We start from the raw sequence: 21,373 nt of genomic DNA on the forward strand, positions 1-21,373 counted from the left end.
TTCTCAGTAGCGCTTCTTCCTTACCGTGCGGGGTGGCTTCTGGCGATTCTGGGAGCCACGTCGGCAATGCGAGCGAATGGGATCGTATACGGATAGATTGCGATCGAGAAAAATGATTTGCGCAGGGGAAGGACGTCAGGTGTGACCATCAGAAGGACCATCTCACTATAAGCCCACCACGATGAGGGGCTCTCCCTGCATGTTTTCATGCTGCGCACAACGAATCAAGGCCGGTTTGAGCCACCTCATGAGCTTCTCGGCACGTTCCCGGTGAGCTATAACGGCAGAATCATGAATAAGCTGAAAGACGTATTATGATTCAGGGTTTATTGAGCGTCTGTGAAACCCAGGACGTTGGTTGACGTGTGAAATGATCGACATCGTTGGGTCCTTTGGGGAGAAGAGACGACAACCTTGCAAGGCTTCGGTGAATACCCTCTTCGTTTCAGAGAAATATGCTCTCGATCGAAGCTTGAGGCCATTTATTCTTCCTTTGAATAAAGTGTCAAGGACCTACATATTCGCCTCCATGGTTAACACAGGATGTTTTGACGACGAGGTGGAGGTTGAAGACAACCGCGAATATGGGCCAAGGACACAGTTATTGGTTACATTTCGCCCACTGACTATTTTAGCGAATCCCAAGGGGGCGAGAGTGGCCAGAGATCAGATAAACAAAGCTTTCTTGACTGGGTTGAAGCCAGAGAGATCTGGGGTATTAACAAACTTGGCGGTGCACGCAGGCCGACCCATGAATCGGATCCACTTCCTTTGCGGCGGAGTGTCAAGCTTCAGAAAGATTCCCAGGGGCGGCAGGTGGTGACAGATTGCCTGAAATTCAAAATCCCTTGCAAGATCTAACGTTGCTTGAAATGAGGAAGAGGGAGCCATTATTATTTTCGCAACAATCAAGGTGTTCAATGGACGGCTCGCCTGCCAACAGCTGATGCGAGATGTTACCATCTCGTCCTCCGTGCATGGCTGTATGTATGTATGGACCGTACTGTACGTATCTACATACCGTAATATACGGCACTGTACTGAAATACGCATCGCGACCTTGTTTAGCTCCCACCCCCCGAGTTGACGCCATTGGTTCCACGAGCCGTCCCAGTTCCCTTCGGATTGCGGAGTTTGAGAGCGTTTCGGGGCTAGCGGGCTTTTCCCTGACGGCCAGTTCCGCCTGCCCGACACCAATCTGGAAGAGCGCATGCAACTTGCAGGTCGTAAAATGACCGGTACGAGGAGGGTCGCAGGCATGAATATCGTACAGGACTGGCCCGTACAGCGCTCCCGTCATTACTCGGTACGGACGGGTCGGCGCTATCCCGTCACGTCAATACCGACCTGCTAAATTAGCCCGCCCTTTCTGCTAGCCGCATCGGGGCTAGGGTGAGATTGCCCATCTTGACAGGGAAGCTTGGCTCGAGAGTGCTCGTCCCACGTCTTGGCTCCCTTTCATGCTTAAGTCGCCTCAATTCTCGCTCCCCAAATCAAATAATCTTTGTCAAATTCACAGTGCTTGTTGCTGTCGCTGCAGAGCTGGTCTTTGGCTTCCTGTTATACTATGTTTTTGCAGAGCACCTTGTTGAGCCGACTTCCTTTTCCTATATACTTCGCCCGGTTACGATACTCGCACCCTTCAATATACCGCCACCCATTCGTATGCTAGCATCCTTTCTCCCTCTTTCCGCATACCCACATATATCCCCTCGTTGTCTTCCGGAAAGGACGGTGTAGCAAGCAAAAGAAGAACGCCATGGCACGGACACGCAGCTTCCCGTGTCCATGGGCCACCTGTAAAAAGGTATAACCTGACGCCCGTCCCACACTTTATCCCGCCTGGCTTCTGTGACGTATCTCAAAAGGCATTTCGTGGATATTAATGGCCGCTTAAACACAGGTTTTCAATCGCAAATCGGACCTGTGTCGACATTACCGAATACATACCAACGACCGTCCGTATCACTGCGAGTTTCCAAATTGTACAAAGAGCTTCATCCAGAGGTCTGCCCTGACTGTTCACTCGCGGACCCACACCGGCGAGAAACCGCATGTTTGCGACGTCCCGAACTGTAGAAAAGCATTCTCAGATGTGTGTGATACAGCCCCTCATATTTCATTTTTGACCGTTAAACCCGTCCCCTTCTCCCACGGCTCGGCCTGTGATTGCTAACCATTTGCGTACAGTCTTCCAGTCTTGCACGACATCGGCGGATACATACTGGCAAGAGACCCTATAAGTGTCTCGAGCCGACTTGTGAGCGAAGGTTAGATTACATGTATACAGTTTGCAGCTGGATGATAACTGACCGATTCCCTAGTTTCTGCCGGAAGACCACCTTAACAAAACACCAACATCGTTCGCATCAGCTAGAACTCTCTTCGCAGGCCCATTGTATTCCGCAGCATTCTCCTCAGGGCATATACTCTCAACCGCCATCTCAACCACCGCCCGTATTACCACAAACAACACAAAATATCACCGAACCCCTACCAGCATATCAACAGGCCGGAATTATGATTAGTGCCGCTGAATTCTATCCATCCCAAACACAGCCAGTCCACGCAATTCCAGTTGCTGCCGAAAATACGGTCCTTGATCCTGAGATCCAGTACGTTGGCAGTGGGATGGTAATGCAACCGCAGATTCAACGCTTCGATGTCACCACCCCAATCGAGTCTCTTACTCGCTTTCAGCCCATACCTCCAAATATTGTACCTCACTTCGAAGCCCTAGCTCCAGCGCCCTATGGTGGAGTCTTCCCCCTAGACAACAAACCTTTGGGTCCACGCATTCTGGATCCATATCCGGAGCGAGGAAATTTTGATTTCTTAGGCCTGGAAGGCTGAGATGAAACTTCTATGATTCTGAAACTTATATCGCCTTTCTTTCCTTTTAAAGAATCGCAGTTTCGCAATAGTGCAGTGCTATCTGACGCGTTGCATTTTCAACTTCTGATTTTTATTTTTATTTTTTTTTTTGGAGCCAAGACAAATGACTGGAGTTCGGTAGGTGTTGTTATACAGCTTTTTAACCAATTCTCTTCAGTTTTTGTATATTGCTATCGACTTTTTGTGTTGCCATTGGAGGATTAAGGTTTTCATGCCAATACTTGCTCTTTGCCTTCCTCGATATGAAGACTGATAACATTGGCTATATTTGGAGATACTATTTTTTTGCTCCCTACTATTCCCTGATTTGGGGTGGATTGGAGTTTTATGGGCATTTCGATACAGGGTCAGGACTGAAGGAAAGGATGGAAAATCCCTTTTGGAATGATGCTCCTTCTGTTGAAATCTACTCATTTATACGGCAAGATACTACTGAAGTAATATGAAGCTGCGCGACTTAACCCGCAAACTTACTTTGTTGGGACTGCAAAATCTCGCATGTCTGTGTCCGATGTCAATACTATGCTACCTCAGCCGCAAAGCGCCTACTCTCGGTGAATTTCGCTAGCGATTGAATACATAGAAGCTTGGCATCTTAACCATTTCTACTTTATTTATTAAGGAAAGAAAGAGAAGAATACAGATGCCATAGAAACTTGTGGTTACTTGCGTCTCAAGACAAGGCTTTGACAACAATATTTGTCTTTCAGCATAACTTCCGGATCAGGCGAAGGGGGATCTAGCTGGAGAGCCCCAATGAAAGCCTATTTGACGCCCAACGATTCCATCACTCCTGTGCAGAGGAAGCTCAACAGGGTGACAGCCTCGAGAAATGCCATTGGACAGTGCTGCCTCCATGAATTTGATGATGCCAGTCAAACATTCCAGAGGTCGGGTAAGCACAAGCATTTCGTACATATTTCCCAGCCAACGGCGAGCCAAGGGTTATCCTTTCGGATACATGATTAGTTCTAGTAACCCTGTACGCTGCATTCCCGTTTAGGGAACCGGATTGAGGTCAAAGAACGCTCTTCAAACCCGCCTGGTGAGATTGATTTGAATTGTCGGAGTTCGAACGGGGAACGCACACTCTATACGGAGTACGGAGTATGCAGCATGGAATAAAGCCTCACTTCTCAAAACCAATAGCTTTAGGCTTGCGGGGGTTTCCAACATGGAGGGACGCGAGGCTTTAAGGCTTCACCGCGTAAAATACACACCAACAACTTCCGAATAGCTAGCAGATTGCCTCATTGGCCAGAATCTCATGTTTTCTTGCAGGCCCCAGGTTTCTCTCACGAGACAATGACAAAGGCTGGCACCTTGAGGACAAGAAGCTGAGGGTCACACTCAAAGCAGAGGGATTTCGTTGATCGGCCAGCCGCACCTCAAGAATCTAACAATTATTGCGATGGAATCCATGGATATAATTCGTCCATCGACGCTCTCTTAGCGACAGGGTCACAAAATTGGCAACCCAAGATATCGGGAAACAAAACAGCAAAAACCGATACCGGTGTTTTGTTGGAAGGCTTGTAGGAGAATCAATCGATATGCATGACTTTCTAGTTCTTTCTTTTTTCCTTTTTTCTTTTCCTTTTCCTTTTCCTTTTTCTTTTTATTTTTTTTATTTTTTTATTTGTTTTTTTGTTGGTCCTCTCGAATACTATTCCATACGCTAACGGAGATGAAGGACGGCAATACCAAGGGGTGAGAGCCACCCATGCAAGGTCAGCGAGAATGAAAATATTACGTCGGAATATTCTTGCGTGCAAATGACATTGTTTTATCATATATCATGGATAGAGATGTGGGAACAAAAGTAATAGCTGGTGCTGCTAGCGACGTTACAGACGACCATGGGACTCGTGTTTGACAGGAGGAACCGTATATACGCCAATGAAATTGGTTCTTCCCGCCCCAGACCGCCGGATCCTCCAAGCCATTAACTAAGCCTCTGCCTCGGCTCTCAAGCTCAACGAGCAACGGAGATTTACAGGTTTAGTTCATGATCGTTTCTTTGTCTCTTTGTCTCTGGCGGCGCACGTTTAAATTGATCGTCCACAGAGTCAACCAGTTACCAGACCTCAAAATTACGTACGACAATTCGAATGGTTTTGGTTTGCACCTCATGCATGACCGCGCAGTGTCAGGCTGTACGGAGTACTCTGATCCTTATTGGTATGTATTGTTCAGGAACAAAGAAAAGGCGCAATGCTAATCCCTCCAGTCAGGTCCAGGTAAGGCTGGAGTCCGGAAGATTAGGGATTGAAAATCATGTTCGAACAGGGACTTGTCCCACACCGTTACCAGCTGATCAATCCCTTTTCGCGGTCAAATCCACCCCTGAGCTGCAAGCCGGGTTTCACAACTTTCCCCTGGAGCACAGTAAACTTCACAATCCCCTCGCAGTCTTCTGGCCTGACTCGTGCAAGCCAGATACACTGAGACGCTCCCTCCTTTTCCATAGACTCAACGTTGTTCGAACAATCGTCTTTGCCTTCCTTAAACCATTCGAAATTCCGTCTTCGATACACTATGACGTTTGCTGAATATTTGTGTCCACCGACATGGCTGATGAAATAGATACCAACGCCACCAGGCCTCTCATCATGGAGGTCCCGATAAAGACCCAGCGGACGCAAGTGTCGCTCGAATTCTCGACGCAGCAGCGGGGCCGATTGACCACAGCGGGCATCTCGCGTCTTTTGAGAGCAAAGGAGTATGACAGCGGTGTGCGAGCAAGGGCGAGAGCGAAGAGACGTAGGGAGCGATTCGCTTAGATCTTTGAGATCGAGAGGCGGTCGTTCAGGTATGTTGGTATCAGAGGGGGTCTGTTCGGTGGGTTCTTCTTGCCCCGCTATCTGCATGACGTCTGACAAAGGAGTTGTAGTTGTCGGAGAAAGGTCGACGAATTGCCTGATCAAATTCGGCACCAGAGCAGGCGTTACATGGTCAATTATTGTAAATGCAGGTAGTAGGAGGACGGTTGTTGGTTGCTCGCCCTCGGGATGGTGATAATACTCATCCGGTACAGGAATGTTCGATGCGGACAATTTAAGCGCCTACAAAGCGCCTTTTATTAGACGCGCTTTATCCCTTAGTTAACGAAGGGGGTGGAAATGGGAATTTCATACTCCGTTCTTTGCACTAACTCCCCCTCTCTCAATTGCTTCCATCACACTCCCTTTCTCATCCGCAACGTCCCTCACCCAGTCTGTCTTCCCCGTGGCAACGAGCACATGCGTCGCCCACCCCTTCACATGTCCGTATAGTTCATCCTCATAGTCAACGCTAAACTTTGCAGGATACTTTATCGTGCAGGAGGCGCAGTCATGGTCGCAATCTTCGCCGTCAACGGTAGGGTCGACGACGGTGAAGAGTGTACTTGGAGATTGGGCGGTGATAACTTTTGAAGCTACAGCGGGCTTTCCGGTTGCAGGTACACTGGTGGCTTCATAATCGGAAACAGATGAAGGCGCCGGAGAGGCAGAAGGAGAAAGATACTCGAGTCCGCGACGGAAGATAGATGCCATTGTTTCAGAATAGTGTTTTAAATATTGGGGATTGACCAATTACTGCCTTATTTTTTAATCTATTTTCGATCCATATATTCTCAGAAAAGGTTCCAATTCCTTTAAATTTTTGTTCGGTTCGCAAGAAAGAATCCGAGGAAGAAAGGCTGAAGCGCGATAACGAAACCTTATCAGATCGGTTGACGAGGAAAAGAAGTCCGGCAAAGCTTTTAAAGTTATCTTATCTGATGGCGGGTAATTGAGTGAGCCCAACCTTGCCTGGCGGCTTAGTCAGAAACGCGGAATTCAAGCAAGCGCTGATTATCTGATCCGCCCATAATCGGGCTTTCGGCATCGGAACCCTGCCGGCATCCAATTCTAATTCAGGCTTGAGTTTGGAAAATGGTAGCAACTCCGTTCACTCCGGGATTTCATAATAGGTACGGAGTATGGGATACATGTTTCGTACTTTAGCAGGACATAAAACAGGTAAGACCTGGATACTTAGTCATAGGCTTATAGGCCTACCTAGGCCAAAGTAATCCAAACAAACAGGATGCACCAAAAATCTAAAGAAGATCCATCCGAGCCCTCATGATGTCACTTATTCCCAGCTTGTACTCACGCATACTGGTACCTTGGCACGACCCGTACCTCCAACCCCTGCAAAAAAGCATACGCACTCGGGATATACAGCGGCGTGCCCAGTTCCCTGTTTGATGCATTTTGATGGTATTGATGTGCTACCGCCGTAGTAGCCATTTTCTCGATAGAGAGCGCAATATTGGGATCAAACAAGCCACCCTTGGGCGAATCCTGTCGTGTTGACCGGTGACAAAAGGCACAATGGCAGCATCCTCTCCTGAAATCCGCCTCGCCATTCTCGATGACTACCAAGGCATTGCACCGCCGCATTTCCTACAACTGACTTCTCGAATCCAAATAACCAGCTATGACAACACCCTTAGTCCCTTTGACCCGTCTCAGAAGGCCGCTCTCATCGAACGACTCCACCCACATCACATAATCAGCACCATGCGCGAGCGCACCCCGTTTCCACGGGAGCTCATCACCGAGCTGCCAAATCTGCGATTTCTCTTGACCACAGGCACTCGAAATCGTTCGATCGATCTTGCCACGTGCGCTGAGAATGGGATTATGGTGGCTGGGACCACTGGAGGAGGCAAACACCAGGATATGAGCGCATTAGTTCCCCCCAGTTCTACGGTACAGCATGCTTGGGCGTTGATACTGGGGATAACCCGAAATATCGCAAGTGGTGACGCACTTTTAAAGGCTGGTGGCTGGCAGGAATCGGTTGCGACTGGCCTTTCAGGCAAAACTTTGGGATTGCTAGGCTTGGGCAACCTGGGTGCCGAGGCGGGAAAGATTGGCGTCTTAGGATTCAATATGAAGGTGATTGCTTGGTCAGAGAATCTGACTCAGGACATCGCTGATGCTCAAGCGCTTAAATTGGGCCTTCCCGTGGGGACGTTCCGAGTTGCATGGACTAAAGAAGAGCTGTTCCAGGCGGCTGATGTGTTAAGTGTGCACTATGTGTTGTCATCACGGAGCCAAGGGATCGTAGGTCGCAAAGAACTGGAGATGATGAAACCAACTGCCTTCTTTGTGAATACATCTCGTGGGCCGCTGGTTGATGAAGATGCATTGTTGGATGTTTTGAATGAAGGAAAGATAAGAGGGGCAGCTTTAGATGTGTTCAACATCGAGCCTTTGCCTCTGGATAGCGAATGGAGAACCACCCCGTGGGGTCAAGATGGGAGAAGCGATGTTTTGCTATCGCCACACATGGGCTATGTGGAAGAAGGCATTATGAATCGTTGGTATGAAGAACAGGCAGATAATGTTGAGCGATGGTTGGACGGTAATGAGGTGCTGACGAAGCTCTAAAATCCAAGTATGTAATTAGATCATTTAATGTCACAATAAGTCGAATTTAGAGATTGGGTTTTACCTGTCAACTATTCTCTTTGGAGTGTTTGTTTTGTTAAAAGCCAGTGTATTCCGTCTATCAAACAATACGGGGAATGCGTTCCCAGTGGAGCCAATTAGGCGGCCAGCATTCACGGCGCTGCTTCCGTAAAGTAGAAACGAATTGGATCTGCACAAATCTTCAAGAGATTCAAATAGATTTCGTGGATGGCGTCCGACTTTGACTTCGAAAACTCTGCCGATCAAACCCACCACGCAATCTAAAGCTCGCCTTCCCCGACGAACTAAAAGACGGAAACCGATAAGGCCCACTGACGGTTCGTCGAACTGAAGCAAAAGACAAAGATGACCCCGTATTTGAACCTGACCGTCCACTGAATGAAGCCATGTCATCAGAGCATCCTTCCATCCGCGCGCTAGCAACAATTTCCGGGTTCAGCATCGTCATGCCACGAAGAATCTCAGCAAACGTTCCCATCATGGCGCGAAACTCGGTCTCTGTCAGTGGATGTGATGAAAACCGGGATTTTTCGTAGAGTTTCAGGAAAGAATCCCCCAAATGCGGAGGATTAATCAGCCCCAACTCGTCCAAGTGATTCATATAATCCCGTAAACACATCGACAAAGGCCGTTGTAGAATTTTAACGATACGCCCATCCGGCGTGTGCTCGACATTTTCATGGGCATTCGAATAATCTAGACTTGGACCATGTTCCAACGGTAGGAATCTCGGATCGGTGGGAGCCAGAGACACGGCTTTTGCCTCGATCAAATGCGGCAATTCCTTGATAACGGGCTCAAACTCCTGCCCAGGTAAATCTTCACAATCCGGAGCAGTCCACCCCGGATGAGCCACGACCCCCCAAGGTGGTGGTCCGTCCACGGAAATAGTCAGACTTTGGTCTAACATGCTGTTATCTTCCCCTGACCGATCCCTCGGCCGGGCTTGCTGTGCGATAATGGCGCTTCTCGTCAGACCCTCGACAACGAGGCGACGCACATTTTTCTTCACATCAGGCTTCTCAACGGGAATCCATGCCTTGGGTATCCCGGCTATAATGCTGCGGTTGGTGAAGATGCGGCTGGCGTATATCAAGATGACGAGCAGAAGGGTGAATATGTAGACACTGGTGATGGCAAAGATATTACGGATCTGATGGTTCGTGTAAGACTGGTAGATAATATCTCCGGGTGTTAACAATGTAAGGACAAAGAGAATAACGGAAAGGATGGTGAAGGATGTAGTGTAGAAGAATCGATAGACGGCCGATTTGCCTGTCATGGTTGCGACGGGGTTGTTTCACGCCCTGTCTGATCGCCCAATCACCGAGACGCAGCGGCAAGCATGTTTGAAAATGCTTTAAAACGTGGTTACACGGCCTCAGCTTGCCGTAGGAACGATGGCTCCGTCTTCACCCTGCCTACGATCATGGCCAGCTACCGTCGGTTGCGCTTCGTCGGGCGGCGGCAGAGGGAGGTCGTTGCTGAGTCAGCCGACGGCAGCCACGGACTCAGGGGCTGCGCAAAGTTAACTAGCAAGGCTGATCCTGACTTTACAATTGACTTTCTGTGCCCGCAACAATTCACGACACCTCTTCAAGCCAGATACTAATGTAGCTTCGCCGTTGGTCCCTTCGTAAGCTGCATCCACAGAAAGGGATGACATTAGTTACGAGAAGCAACATGGAAACTACCGATTCATTTGACTACAAGAGCTGCGTCGTGCTCTGGCTTGAGATGAATTCACGAGGCTTCATGGGGCCTGTAAATGTTATACACATGGGTGTAATCTCTCGAGATATGTCAACGATATGTCAAAATGGTTGAGGCAAAAGTAAAATCACAAGAATATCTATCTCCGCTTCCTAAATTATTTGCACATAGGGACGGGGTTGGGGAAATGTTAGAGGGAGGGGAACACCGCAAGAGGTGGGGCAACGCGTAGGGGAGGGGAACAAGGGACCAAAGCCAGAACCAGGAAGGAAAAATGTAGCAGGTAAGGGGGAATACATTAGAGTCATACGGTCATGTCTTAGATAAAACAGAGAACAGAAAATCGTAAATATCAAACTCCACAGACCCAAAACAGAGACGAAGCCATGGCCGGATTAGCCGCGAAGTTATAAGCTCACCAAGATCAGCCGCACATGATCTGATCCGAAAAAGATCCATAGATTCACCGTTGCGGCAGAGATGGGATGACTTATCATAAGCAAGGAACGAAGTTGATATGATATATATTGAGAATTTCTTGTCCCTTGAACGCATTGAAAAATATTATCGACTTGGGAATATAAACTGATGACCAGAGTTTTCAAAAGGTCATCGTTTCGCAGACCCCCGATCGCAATCGCGGTGGCACAAAGACAAACTTGCAAAGGGCAAAAGCCCGTTCGACGGTGTTGGCTAGCTCCGTATACGCCATGAATGCAGGGAATCAACGGGGACGAACAGTGTGCAAAACAACCACGGTCTAACTCAGTTCTCAACTGGCTGGCAGAACAGCTGGATCTCTCCAACCTGCCCATTTGCGAGCATATTCTGATGTTGCTCACGCCATTCCATAATCGCCAACTGGACAGCTTCGTCGCTGTCAATAGTAACAAAATCACCATCCTCATCCCGGTAGCGCAACCTTGCTGACTTGGCACCAATTGAACGCGTTGTGAATCGGGCGAGTTTCGCATCAACCCGGTCAGTCAAGGAACGATAAAGAATGTTGCTTGCAATCACTAGTGTAACATAGTTGTCATTAAAGTTAACCTTGGCTTTCAGTTGGGCTGGCATGATGTTCTCCACCTCTTGATTCAAGGAAAGGCTGGAAGGATTCGATGTCAGAGAAGGTTGCGAACGAAGAGTCTCACGGCCTTGCGCATATTGAGGCTCGGTAAAACCGGGACGCAACGACTGGGGTGGCGGCATTGTACCGGGGGAACTGCTTTGGCTTCGATTGACGGGGGTTCTCATGTTGGCAATATTCGCTGGAATGGGTGGAACGGGCACATTGTCCACTGTTTGCATTGTATGGCCATTCAGATGACGACGAGCCGAATCAGGGAGATTATGGTTATGAATATCGGGGCTACTGGCAGAGCGCATTCTGGATTGCGCGGGGTTTTGGGGGGTTTGAGACGATAGTGGAGGCAATGAAGGACGCTGGGTCACACGAGGAGGATTGCTGTAGTACGGAGAAGAGGTAGGCCCATCCCGTGACCCTGCTCTGGGCATTGCTGGAGCGGTATAACGATTGGAGTCTTCATTCCATTGGCTAGATGGAGTGCCTTGCCGAGAATAGGAAAATGTAGTCGATGAGCTTGACCTCGTGGACGATGGTATTTCAGCCACAGGGGAGAAATATGAGCCGGCGAGTCGCTCTCCAGGAGAGAGAGCTCCAGGAGAGAATTGTGTGTGGAGAGAAAGAGGTGGTTCGGGCATCGGGAACCGGGGCGGACGGGATACAGGTGGACCGGATCCTCCGCTGCCACCTGTCCCTGATCGAGCTCGAAGACTCGTACTGGACGCATTACGTGACATCGAGAGCTCCGAGACTGCAGGGGCCAGGTCTTCGTCTGCGTTATACTCTTCTGCATAAGGATTTTGCATCTTGGCATTCTTGAGATAGGTAAATTCTGTTTCGGAGGTACCACTGCGCGAAGTATTTCGTTCTTCAACTTGGAGAGCTCTTTGAGCATCGATATCTTTATACCACTTGCGCATAGTTTCCTCATCCCGGTATCGAATCGAGAAATTGTCCACAACACCGGGGTCGCCCTTCCAGAATATTTGAATCTTATAGGAGCCTAGAAGTTTCGCTTGTCAGGCGGTTGTTCGAATGTATGAGTAGATTACGTACCTGGCCGCTGAAGAGATAGTATCTCTGTCACATTTGCCATGTATATCCGGCCCTTTAGCTGAAGACGAGCTTTTCCTTTTTGAGTGTTCGGATTCGGTTTATCTTTGCCCATCAGCTTGGACTTTTGTTTATTCGGATTTATGTCTTTACAGCACAAAAGTATTCGTTGGAAAAGATAGATGTGGTACTGTATCGAATAAATCATTGCCGTTAGTCAGTGTCTCGCAGGTAAAACAACCGGGCATCAAGTAGGCTTCGTTTAGAAGAAAAAAAGAAAAAAGCACAGTTCAGGGAAAGTGCAATACAGCGAATGAAGTGGGTCACAGGTGGGAAGGACGGGTGAGCGATATGTAATCTTAGTAGAAATGAGATCGAAAAGCACAAAGGAAAGTAAAATCGACCTCGCTTCCTGTGCACTGCGGATTCACATGGTTGCCGGTCTCGAGTTGCAACTCGAAATTTCACTCGTCAGACTATTAGTCCTGTTGGAGGCTAAGCCATCACTCGAGCTAGAATTTTTCTGGTATTCAGCAGTTGGTACTGCGCGTCCAGATACATGTCTTCCTTGGAGCCATTGCCTTGGTGATCGAGGCAACGGAAAGCCACGGACGACATTCACTCTTTTCCGGGAATCTCCTTGGGTTGTGGGATGAAGCATGAGAGTAGGTAAAAGCTCACTACTCCCTTTCGATATTGAAAACGCGGAAGAGAGAGACCTCCTTGCTCTTGAAGCGAAGGAAGGCCGTTCTATTGCATCTGACGCTGATGTGCTGGCGGACCTCTTTAAGACCTGCATTCTTCTCCCAAGAGTGAAAAATCTGATCCGTTTCGGAGTAAATAGTACCCTGGTATTGGGTCCAAGTTCAGAGGAAAGGTTCGAGGTAGGAACCCAGGCTTTCCATGGATCGTGTGTGAATAGCCTTATTGCTGGGCTTCCTAGGGGTATAATCATTCGGTAGGGCAGGTTCGGGTCCAAAGGAATCCTTAGGCGTAACTCCAATGACTTGGACATTCCACGACGCTTTCTCCAGGGCCAGAAATCTTTAAATCGAAGGGCACTGAAATATATACGAACCTCTCTTTCCGAGTCCTTTCCAGCATCACCCTTTATTACTATGAAGGTTCCAAAACGGAGCAATTCGCCGAACGCTTCGACTCGAAGAGCTTTCCAATCATCCACCCTGTTGGTCAAATCCTGAACCGCGGCGGCCAGGTGCTCTTTATCGATAGCGCTATTCGCACGATCCAGGACTAGTTGAATGATGTCGATGGCAGTAGTGATATCGGCGCTGAGATCTTCTCGATCTGTCTGCTTTTTCAATTCCTGCGAAATTATTAGCCAGTTAGTATTGTCGACACTCACACGCAGGAGCATCCTTACCATGAGCATTAGAGGATACTTGGTCAGGCGCTGAAACGGCTTTACGAAGAAGCCGTTTAAGGTTGACAGCTGGGCCACCATCTGCTGAAGATCAAGAGATCGTGGAGCTGCGTGGATCTTATCCCACTCACGCAAACAAACGGCATCGCAGCGAAGTTGGTTGGCGATGAAAGGCTCATATTGCCGGAAACCTTCCTGGTGATTAATGAACAGCTCACCCCAGTTCTGAGATTCTTCCGGAAGTGCATTATGCTGCTCCATCCGGATAAGGAACCTCTGCGCGAAGTCAAGTAGATTGTTTAAGTTGAGAAAAATTTGGTGGCTTGAGTCGCCATTCAGGGCACCGGTCTCTTCGAGCTCCTTTTTAAGGGCCTGTAGATTTTGCAAATGATGGACGTAATCCCTTTCAGTCTCCAGCATTTCTTTAAGGATATGTTCTCGTCGCGTAAGCTTGGTTCTTTGTTGCTCAACGGGACCGGAATTTGTAGGCGATGGCTTATAAAGTTGACCTTGCATTTCGAGGATATCCAGGACACGATTAACCATTTTAATAACCTTAATAGACAGTTAGTAAGTACATCCTCGAGTCAGGGTTTCTATAAAATTAACTACCTTAACGAAGCCGGTGGTATTCTCGCCATAGAGATCGGTTATGAGGAAGCATTCCTGCTGAGGGAACTCCAGGTCTTGCAAGCAGGCTTGAAGGAACTTGAAGGCTGCGGCTTTCGGTCTTCGGTGTTCTTGAACCTTACTCTCGTCCAATGTTAATGGCTCAGCAGGTTGAGTAGCGTTGAAGATGGTCATCAACGGATATCCATTCTGCAAACACCTCCATACAGACGCCACGGGATCACTGATTTCCTGAGTTTTATCTAGGGCCTCCATCTCTGCCAGATGCGGCTCAAAACCAGGGACTTCTGCGAGTCTCTTCTTCAGGTGGGCGCAGCTCTGATACAGTGACTCGCCCCCTCGGCGATTAATGATATTATCTTCGGCCATGACATGGCCCGGGCTTATCACCGGCTCCATCTTGGTGCGATAGGACGTTCACAGACCGGATAGACGATATCGAAACGGTTCAAGCTTCGGGGACTATTCCTGGCCAGGATTCCCGGTCTGTCACAGCAACCACGAGCATGAGTCTGCGAGATTTCGACAATGGACAAGAGGAGAGAGCTCGAGGTGGGCCGGTGAGAGACGGGACGAGGGGCAAAGAAGGACCAAAAAAAGAGAAAAAAAAAAGAAAAAAGGAGCGAATGATAAGGACGAGCTCTTTGAGGAATGTGGTTAGCAAGCGGATCACATTGAAATCCGGGATGGGCCCTACCCCGACAGGTGCTGTGGTAAGTTGAATTTATAAACTGGAGATGTCTGGTGCGGTGCAAAGGAAGGGATGGGATGTTCTGGAACCTTTGAGACAAGCGCTTGGTGATAACGCGTGAGGCGGCCAAAAAAAAATGAGGCTTTTGTGGGGGGAGCTGTAATCCCAAGGAGCTTTTGGAACGACTCAAAAGTCAAGGACGGCGGGCCAGAGATGGGCAGAGGGCTGGATCAAAAGACAGAACAGAAAGGATCAAGCGATGCAACACACGGCCAGGAGGGAGTCTGGGGGAAGACGGCAATGGAGGGAGGCCAGCGTGCGAGTGTTGGTTGGGCTGTTTCAGGAGGTTGACTGAGCATGTCACGGAGCAGCGCTGCGCTCACCTTTTTCCCGCGCCAAACCCCTTTCGGCCTACCGTTACAGTTGGCCCCGTCTGCGCTAGGCCTAACACAGCTAGCCCGTACCGTCCCAGCAAAGCGCTCGCTTATGTCATCGCCACCGGCCCTGAGCTTTTCACCGGGCGGCGGGCAGCGGGGGCGCTGGCGGGCGTTGTTTGGCGCGGGCTGGACCAGGCTGGCTGGGAGTTGGGGGCTGGGGAACTGGAAGCTGGGAGAAAAAACCTACACATCCAGGCCGGGCACAGCGACACTGTTGTGTCTCGCTGCATCCGAACCCTCCTGGCAGACCTTTTGCGCCGCATGAAACACCCTAAGCACCGCAATCCCGGTGCTGCGTTGGGCCTCTCCCCGTGTCTGGGCGATGACAAGCAACTGGATTACCTAAGACATCGAACGGAGGCCTGCGACGACGACCAGTCGAGCTTCGTCGGCATCCTTGCCCATGCTGGTTGCCCAACGGGTTAATTTAAAACACCTTTAATATTACTTTTGGATACCTTGGATGTTTTCTTCGGCCTGGATCGCTGTCTCCCATCCGTCCTACATCCTGCTGGCGTTGCTCTGAAGCCTCGAGAGGTTGTCAAAGTTGGCCGAAGCGACTTGTTGACATTATTTGGTAGCCTTGAGGGAGCGAGTGAGTGGCAGAATCCCGCCAATGCCTGCGACGGCTTCTCCCGGCCTTTGACATTGCCCACGCCCTTGGCTCCCGTGTTGTTTGTTGCCGCCTGCGTTTGTTGCATCGTCACCCTCATCCCGCTACTTGCCGCCGCTTCGTGAAGTCGCGATGGACCACGACCCAACGGACCCGGCCGGCGCGCCGCCTCTGGGAAAGCTGCAATCGGACAAATATAAAGGAGGGCTTGGAGCTCCATCGAATTCATTCAGGCTTGATGAGGGGTATTCCGATGAGACCAAAAGCGAAGCGGGCAATGACGGGCCTTTGGGGAATGGATTCGCACTCCCTCCATGGTTACTCTCCCATACGGAGCCTGTCAGAGCAGGTACCGTACACACATCCTATTTAAGCCCTTCGCTTTAATGTCTCGATGAAAGACCTAACCTTTGTTCCAGATCTGGCTTTCGCCCTTCTAAGCACCCTGCGGACCTCTACAATCGCGAACATCGTCGAGAGACTCACTCCGCTTCTTCATATGGACCCGGTGCAAAAACTCCCCCCGGAAATAACCGCCGAGATATTCTCGTATCTCGATCCAACCACCTTACTTACTGCTTCTCTTGCCTCCAGAGCTTGGAGAGACAGAATCCAGGACTCGCTGCTATGGAGAAAGCTATATTTACAGGAAGGGTGGAAAGTGAACATGGAGGAAGTCCGAACTTTCCAACGACAACGCGCCGAGTCGATGCAATCGGCCTTGAGAAAAGTCCGGATGAGGCGATCGGATACGGAGTTTGGGCAGCCGCTCCAGAAGAGACGAGTTTTACCAGGTCGCACCAATTCGACTGGCTCGAGTGTGAGTATGGTGGAAGGCGATGCGTCGAATTCTGCGATGTGCCGTCCTGCCGATGCCGGGGGGGACTATGAAATGCAGGACGTTGGTAATATCGATAACTCCGCGGGGTGTCCCCCACTTGATCGAGATTTACCGTTAACCCCTTACAAAGAAGCGTTTTTATCCCCAGCTTTGTGTGCAGACGACCCCACAAGACTGAATTGGGTATATTTGTACAGGCAACGGCGTATATTGGAAGATAACTGGCTCAATGGTCGCTTTAAGAACTTCCAGCTACCACATCCGCTATACCCTTGGGAAGCCCATCGTGAATGTATCTACGCAATCCAATTCAGCGGAAACTGGCTGGTGAGTAGCAGTCGAGACAGGACTATAAGAATTTGGAATCTAGAAACAAGAAGGCTCAGATATCCTCCTCTGCTGGGACACAAAGGCTCAGTGCTTTGCTTGCAGTTTGACGCCAGCGAAGAAGAGGATATCATTATCTCTGGTAGCAGTGACCGAAATGTGATCATTTGGCGTTTCTCTACTGGAGAAAAATTGCAAGTCCTGAGCAACGCACATCTTGATTCTGTGCTAAGTTTGCGTTTTGACAAACGATATTTGGTAACCTGCTCAAAAGACAAACTTATTAAGGTTTGGAACCGCCAGGAGTTGAGTCCTTCGGATGAGGATTATCCCAAATATTTCACGGGCGTCGGGGTGCGGTATCCGCCTTATATCGTGGATACCTCGAGCATGTCTCCGTCGACCCTAGAGGCCCAAATTGCAAATGAACACATCAAGAGTCTACAGCCATACTCCTTGCTGATGACGCTTGACGGACATGGAGCTGCGGTAAATTCGATTCAGATCGACAAGAACGAGATCGTTTCAGCGTCCGGGGACCGCCTTATCAAAGTATGGGATATTCACAGCGGGTCTTGCTTGAAAACCCTGGTTGGTCACCAAAAGGGAATCGCGTGCGTTCAGTTTGACAGTAAACGAATAATAAGTGGCAGCAATGACCTTACTGTGCGGATATACGATCATGCTTCCGGTGCAGAAGTAGCCTGTCTCCTGGCTCATGAGGACCTTGTCAGAACTCTTCAAGCAGGATTTGGCGATCCCCCTGGCTCTGAAGAGACAATGAGGCTGGAAGCCATGGCAGTTGACCATGATTACTGGGAAGCTCAACGTCGTGGTGATGTTCGTCATGAAACTGGTCGACGGCGGGTTAGCCGGATGCGAAGCACAGGGTCAAGACGGCCACAAGACATCATGGCTTTGGGGGCGAAGATTCCCCCGGGAGGTGGTGGGAGTAGGTGGGCCCGAATCGTGTCTGGCTCTTACGACGAAACAATTATCATCTGGAAAAGAGATAAAGAAGGTAAATGGGTAGTTGGACAACGATTGCGACAAACAGATGCAGCGCGAGCATCGTCCGCCATTGACGATTCTATGGCTACCGAGTTCCTCACTCAAACCTTTGGAGCGAACTTACCGGGAATCCATAGGCACCTTCAGGCCGCAACTCATCATCCCCAAAGTAATGCTTTCGCTGGTCCTTCACAGAGCGCCGCCGCTGTTGCTCCCTCCTCAGCACAAGCTGGTGCCAGTTCATCGATACCTCAACCGAGCATCACTGCCCAAAATGCCTTTGCCAATCAGCTACTACAACCACACTCCCAACCTCAGTCGTCTGCCCAAGTTTCGCCAAATGCCCAACAAGCTCCCATCCCGATTCCACAAAATCAGGCCACGCAAATCCCAACTACTGGCCAAGTACAACCAACAGCTCTACAACCACAGCCTCATCAACCTCAACCTCAACCTCAACATCCCGCCCTCCAACCCCCGGTTGGTCCGCACCCTACCGCCCCTACACAGACCAATAATCCGGGGCAAGTCCCCCCCCACCATCATGCAACTGCACGGATTTTTAAGCTACAATTCGACGCGCGAAAATTAATTTGCGCAAGCCAGGACCATGTCATTGTCGGATGGGACTTTGCAAATGGCGACAAATACCTAGAGGAGGTGTGTCGATTCTTCGAGAGCCTGTGAGCAAACGCTCCAGAGCGGTAAAAATATGAGTGGGCTAACAACAATAAAACAACTTTCTTACTTTTGGTGTTTTTCCCCACTGGGCTGGGTTTGGTATCGTTGGTGCCTTTTGGGGGGGGGGGGGGGCCTATTTCACCTTTCACATTGAGATAGAGTCCTTTCAAGCTTGCATATGAACACCAGTTAATGGAGATACGCTTCCAGCCATTTTGAACCGATCCCCAGGTTGATGAATATACCACCTGCCTACCTTACGTTGAAAGCAAAGAGCGCTTGAAGATTGGCGGCAATAACCCACGCATCGCGTATTGACAGATGTGTAGGATTTATTGCTCTTGGGACTTGCTTTGTACCTCACATCTACTTTGTCTCGTTCAAATTTTTTTTTTTTTTTCTTTCGGCAGCTACCTGTATTATGCCCTTGCATCGTTTTGCCCGGCATTTTTAGGATTTTGATGTTTCGCATGTTATCATTAGCAACTGTTGATACTTTACATTATGATGGCAGCTTGATGACCAGCGCCGAACATAGCACAGAATATTGCACTCATACATACATACCAAAATTCGGGCTCTCCGAGCGCTTTTATGATCTTAAAATTGCAAGTGGAAACAGGATAATAGGAAAGAAAAAGATTTTAAAAAAAGGGATAAAAGAAAAGAAAACAAAAGAATAGTGTCTATTTTCTGCTATGGAGCTGATCGATTCCATCCACGGTCTTGAACTCTGCTTCTCTAAATAAATGCTTCTCATCTCAAATTCCGCGCCGCTGGCCAAGCAAAAGGGTGCAACTCGCCAAACCACCAGCCCAGTCCTCAAAAAGTGAGTATAAAGACATGGCTAGTTCACCTAGAGCTAGCGGGCCGATAGCCCCAAGCCGGAATCCATGGCTGAGACGCTTTCTTTCCACGCCTCCAAAACTCCCTAAAATTCAAGCAACTTTGGCGCTCCATCCGATCATCAGCTTCCTGCCCTAAGCTGAGTCTTATACCTTCATTCAGGTGATGGATGAACCACAGTCCGCAACATTCTGCAGCGAGGGTAACAAATGAAAGGTATTCCCAGGACTTGTGACTATTAGCAACGGGAGGGGCAGCCGAGAAGCCCACAGGATGGGGAATTGTGCTACCCGAAACCGATTGAAAAGGTAATGTAGACTCTTCACGAGAATTGCCGGTAGCAGCTGCCACAGTGCACGCCATGCCAGAGCTTGTACTGGGCGGCGATGTTTCAACCCTAGGGGCGGGCGCAACCAGAGGAGGGTGTCTGATGTATGAAGGAAGAGGAACTGATGTGGTATCAACTGGGCCTGTACCGTCGACAAAATGAACTCTACGAGGAGCAAGAGAACCACTACCACTGCTCGGTTTAGAAGCGGAGGATAAGCGTAGCGAAAAAGCCCCGGGAGTGGTCTGTGGAGGAGTAGCAGCCGCATTGTTGCAACAAAGAGATCCCTGCCTTCGACCCTGATTGACTGAACCATTATCTTTGGTATCCCGAATGCATGCAGCAGGTGATGGTTCGCGAGAAAACGGGTGATTCTCTAAGCATCCCGCGCCCACACCATGCCCGCTTTGACGAATGCCAAAACGCCCCCGAACGAGAGTTCCATCGTCCGCACGCGCAATTGCTCCCGCTGGCAACCCCGGTACGCGCGACGGGGAAGACGAAGATAGAGCAAGGAATCGCGGCAATCCAAGGAAGCAGCACGTACAATCCTCCACCTCAACATCATTTCCGGACCCTGGAGTGGTCTGGGACGAAAGACGATACCGAACGGCCTCCGGCGTTCCAAACGACGGAAGCCCTGGCGGTGTAACACTCCGAATGGGGGGAGGGTATATGGGCTCCAGAGGTTGAACGGGAGAAAAACGCTCACTGAGCCGGGGCTGTTCAGAAAAGCTTCCATAGGAGGACGATAATCGACTGGATCGACGAAGGTAAGCAGGGAGAGAAGAAAACGGAAATTTAGGACGAAAAGAAGGAATATCGAGATCGTCTAGAGAGTAGACTTTATCTCCGTATCGATTTCCGAGCACCGACGCACCAAAAGACAACCGTGACCTGAAAGAAACGCCAGTGGACAAGAGCAGCTCCCTGGATAGCGGTGAGGCAGAGCTTTGGAGCGTAGAGAAACTCGGATGTTCGCTGATGGGATCAAGGACATGAGGCCGCCATCCACTGTGAGTTACGGATCGATACACCCCTCTCCTTTTTCCACCAGCGACACCGGGCTGCCATCGACCGAAGCTGTCCTCCTTTTCTCGCTTTTGATCCTCATGGGTTGGTTCATCGTCATCGCACCCATCCAAACTGGTCAGAAAACCATAATGGAGAGAGCTATGTTCGCTAGGGACAGACTCTGATGAGTCCAAGTGTGCGTTGACCCCTCGAATGGACACAGTCCGGCGCAGTCTACTTCGAGTAGGGCCTGTACCTTCAGCGAAAGACTGGGATCGCGAATGATCGGCCGTGAAGCCTCCATTTCTAACGAATGGTGGCCCTCTCGGCGCTGCAGACGCCATTGATTCCTACTAG

General features: G+C 49.6%; 7 protein-coding genes across 7 annotated transcripts; 3 read left to right on the top strand and 4 right to left on the bottom strand.

The window, feature by feature from the left end:
* Positions 1–1,522: 1,522 nt before the first annotated feature.
* Positions 1,523–2,892, top strand: D8B26_001642 (uncharacterized protein). The gene is made up of 4 exons (XM_066123599.1): positions 1,523–1,807; positions 1,904–2,095; positions 2,191–2,270; positions 2,325–2,892. The coding sequence occupies exons 1-4, from the start codon at positions 1,760–1,762 to the stop codon at positions 2,851–2,853; spliced, it is 849 nt and encodes a 282-aa protein (XP_065979674.1). The 5' UTR covers positions 1,523–1,759; the 3' UTR covers positions 2,854–2,892.
* A 2,309-nt stretch (positions 2,893–5,201) lies between these two features.
* Positions 5,202–6,478, bottom strand: D8B26_001643 (uncharacterized protein; the record flags this gene model as incomplete). Its single annotated transcript, XM_003065622.2, has 2 exons — positions 6,033–6,478; positions 5,202–5,960 (listed from the first exon to the last, which is right to left on the bottom strand). The coding sequence occupies exons 1-2, from the start codon at positions 6,429–6,431 to the stop codon at positions 5,202–5,204; spliced, it is 1,158 nt and encodes a 385-aa protein (XP_003065668.2). The 5' UTR covers positions 6,432–6,478.
* Positions 6,479–7,256: 778 nt separating this feature from the next.
* D8B26_001644 (uncharacterized protein) lies at positions 7,257–8,321 on the top strand (the record flags this gene model as incomplete). The annotated part of the gene is made up of 1 exon (XM_003065623.2): positions 7,257–8,321. The coding sequence occupies one exon, from the start codon at positions 7,257–7,259 to the stop codon at positions 8,319–8,321; it is 1,065 nt and encodes a 354-aa protein (XP_003065669.1).
* Positions 8,322–8,553: 232 nt separating this feature from the next.
* D8B26_001645 (uncharacterized protein) lies at positions 8,554–9,645 on the bottom strand (the record flags this gene model as incomplete). The annotated part of the gene is made up of 1 exon (XM_003065624.2): positions 8,554–9,645. One exon carries the CDS (start codon positions 9,643–9,645, stop codon positions 8,554–8,556), a length of 1,092 nt encoding a protein of 363 aa, XP_003065670.2.
* Positions 9,646–10,167: 522 nt separating this feature from the next.
* On the bottom strand, positions 10,168–14,819 carry D8B26_001646 (uncharacterized protein). Its single transcript, XM_003065625.2, has 5 exons — positions 14,210–14,819; positions 13,598–14,152; positions 13,292–13,540; positions 12,217–12,403; positions 10,168–12,163 (listed from the first exon to the last, which is right to left on the bottom strand). The coding sequence occupies exons 1-5, from the start codon at positions 14,624–14,626 to the stop codon at positions 10,842–10,844; spliced, it is 2,730 nt and encodes a 909-aa protein (XP_003065671.2). The 5' UTR covers positions 14,627–14,819; the 3' UTR covers positions 10,168–10,841.
* A 956-nt stretch (positions 14,820–15,775) lies between these two features.
* Positions 15,776–19,394, top strand: D8B26_001647 (uncharacterized protein). The gene is made up of 2 exons (XM_003065626.2): positions 15,776–16,317; positions 16,388–19,394. The coding sequence occupies exons 1-2, from the start codon at positions 16,101–16,103 to the stop codon at positions 18,832–18,834; spliced, it is 2,664 nt and encodes an 887-aa protein (XP_003065672.2). The 5' UTR covers positions 15,776–16,100; the 3' UTR covers positions 18,835–19,394.
* A 286-nt stretch (positions 19,395–19,680) lies between these two features.
* D8B26_001648 (uncharacterized protein) lies at positions 19,681–21,360 on the bottom strand (the record flags this gene model as incomplete). Its single annotated transcript, XM_003065627.2, has 1 exon — positions 19,681–21,360. The coding sequence occupies one exon, from the start codon at positions 21,358–21,360 to the stop codon at positions 19,681–19,683; it is 1,680 nt and encodes a 559-aa protein (XP_003065673.2).
* Positions 21,361–21,373: the final 13 nt, after the last annotated feature.

Source organism: Coccidioides posadasii, chromosome 1 (genome assembly GCF_018416015.2).
Source record: "Coccidioides posadasii str. Silveira chromosome 1, complete sequence".
NCBI lineage: Eukaryota > Fungi > Ascomycota > Eurotiomycetes > Onygenales > Onygenaceae > Coccidioides > Coccidioides posadasii.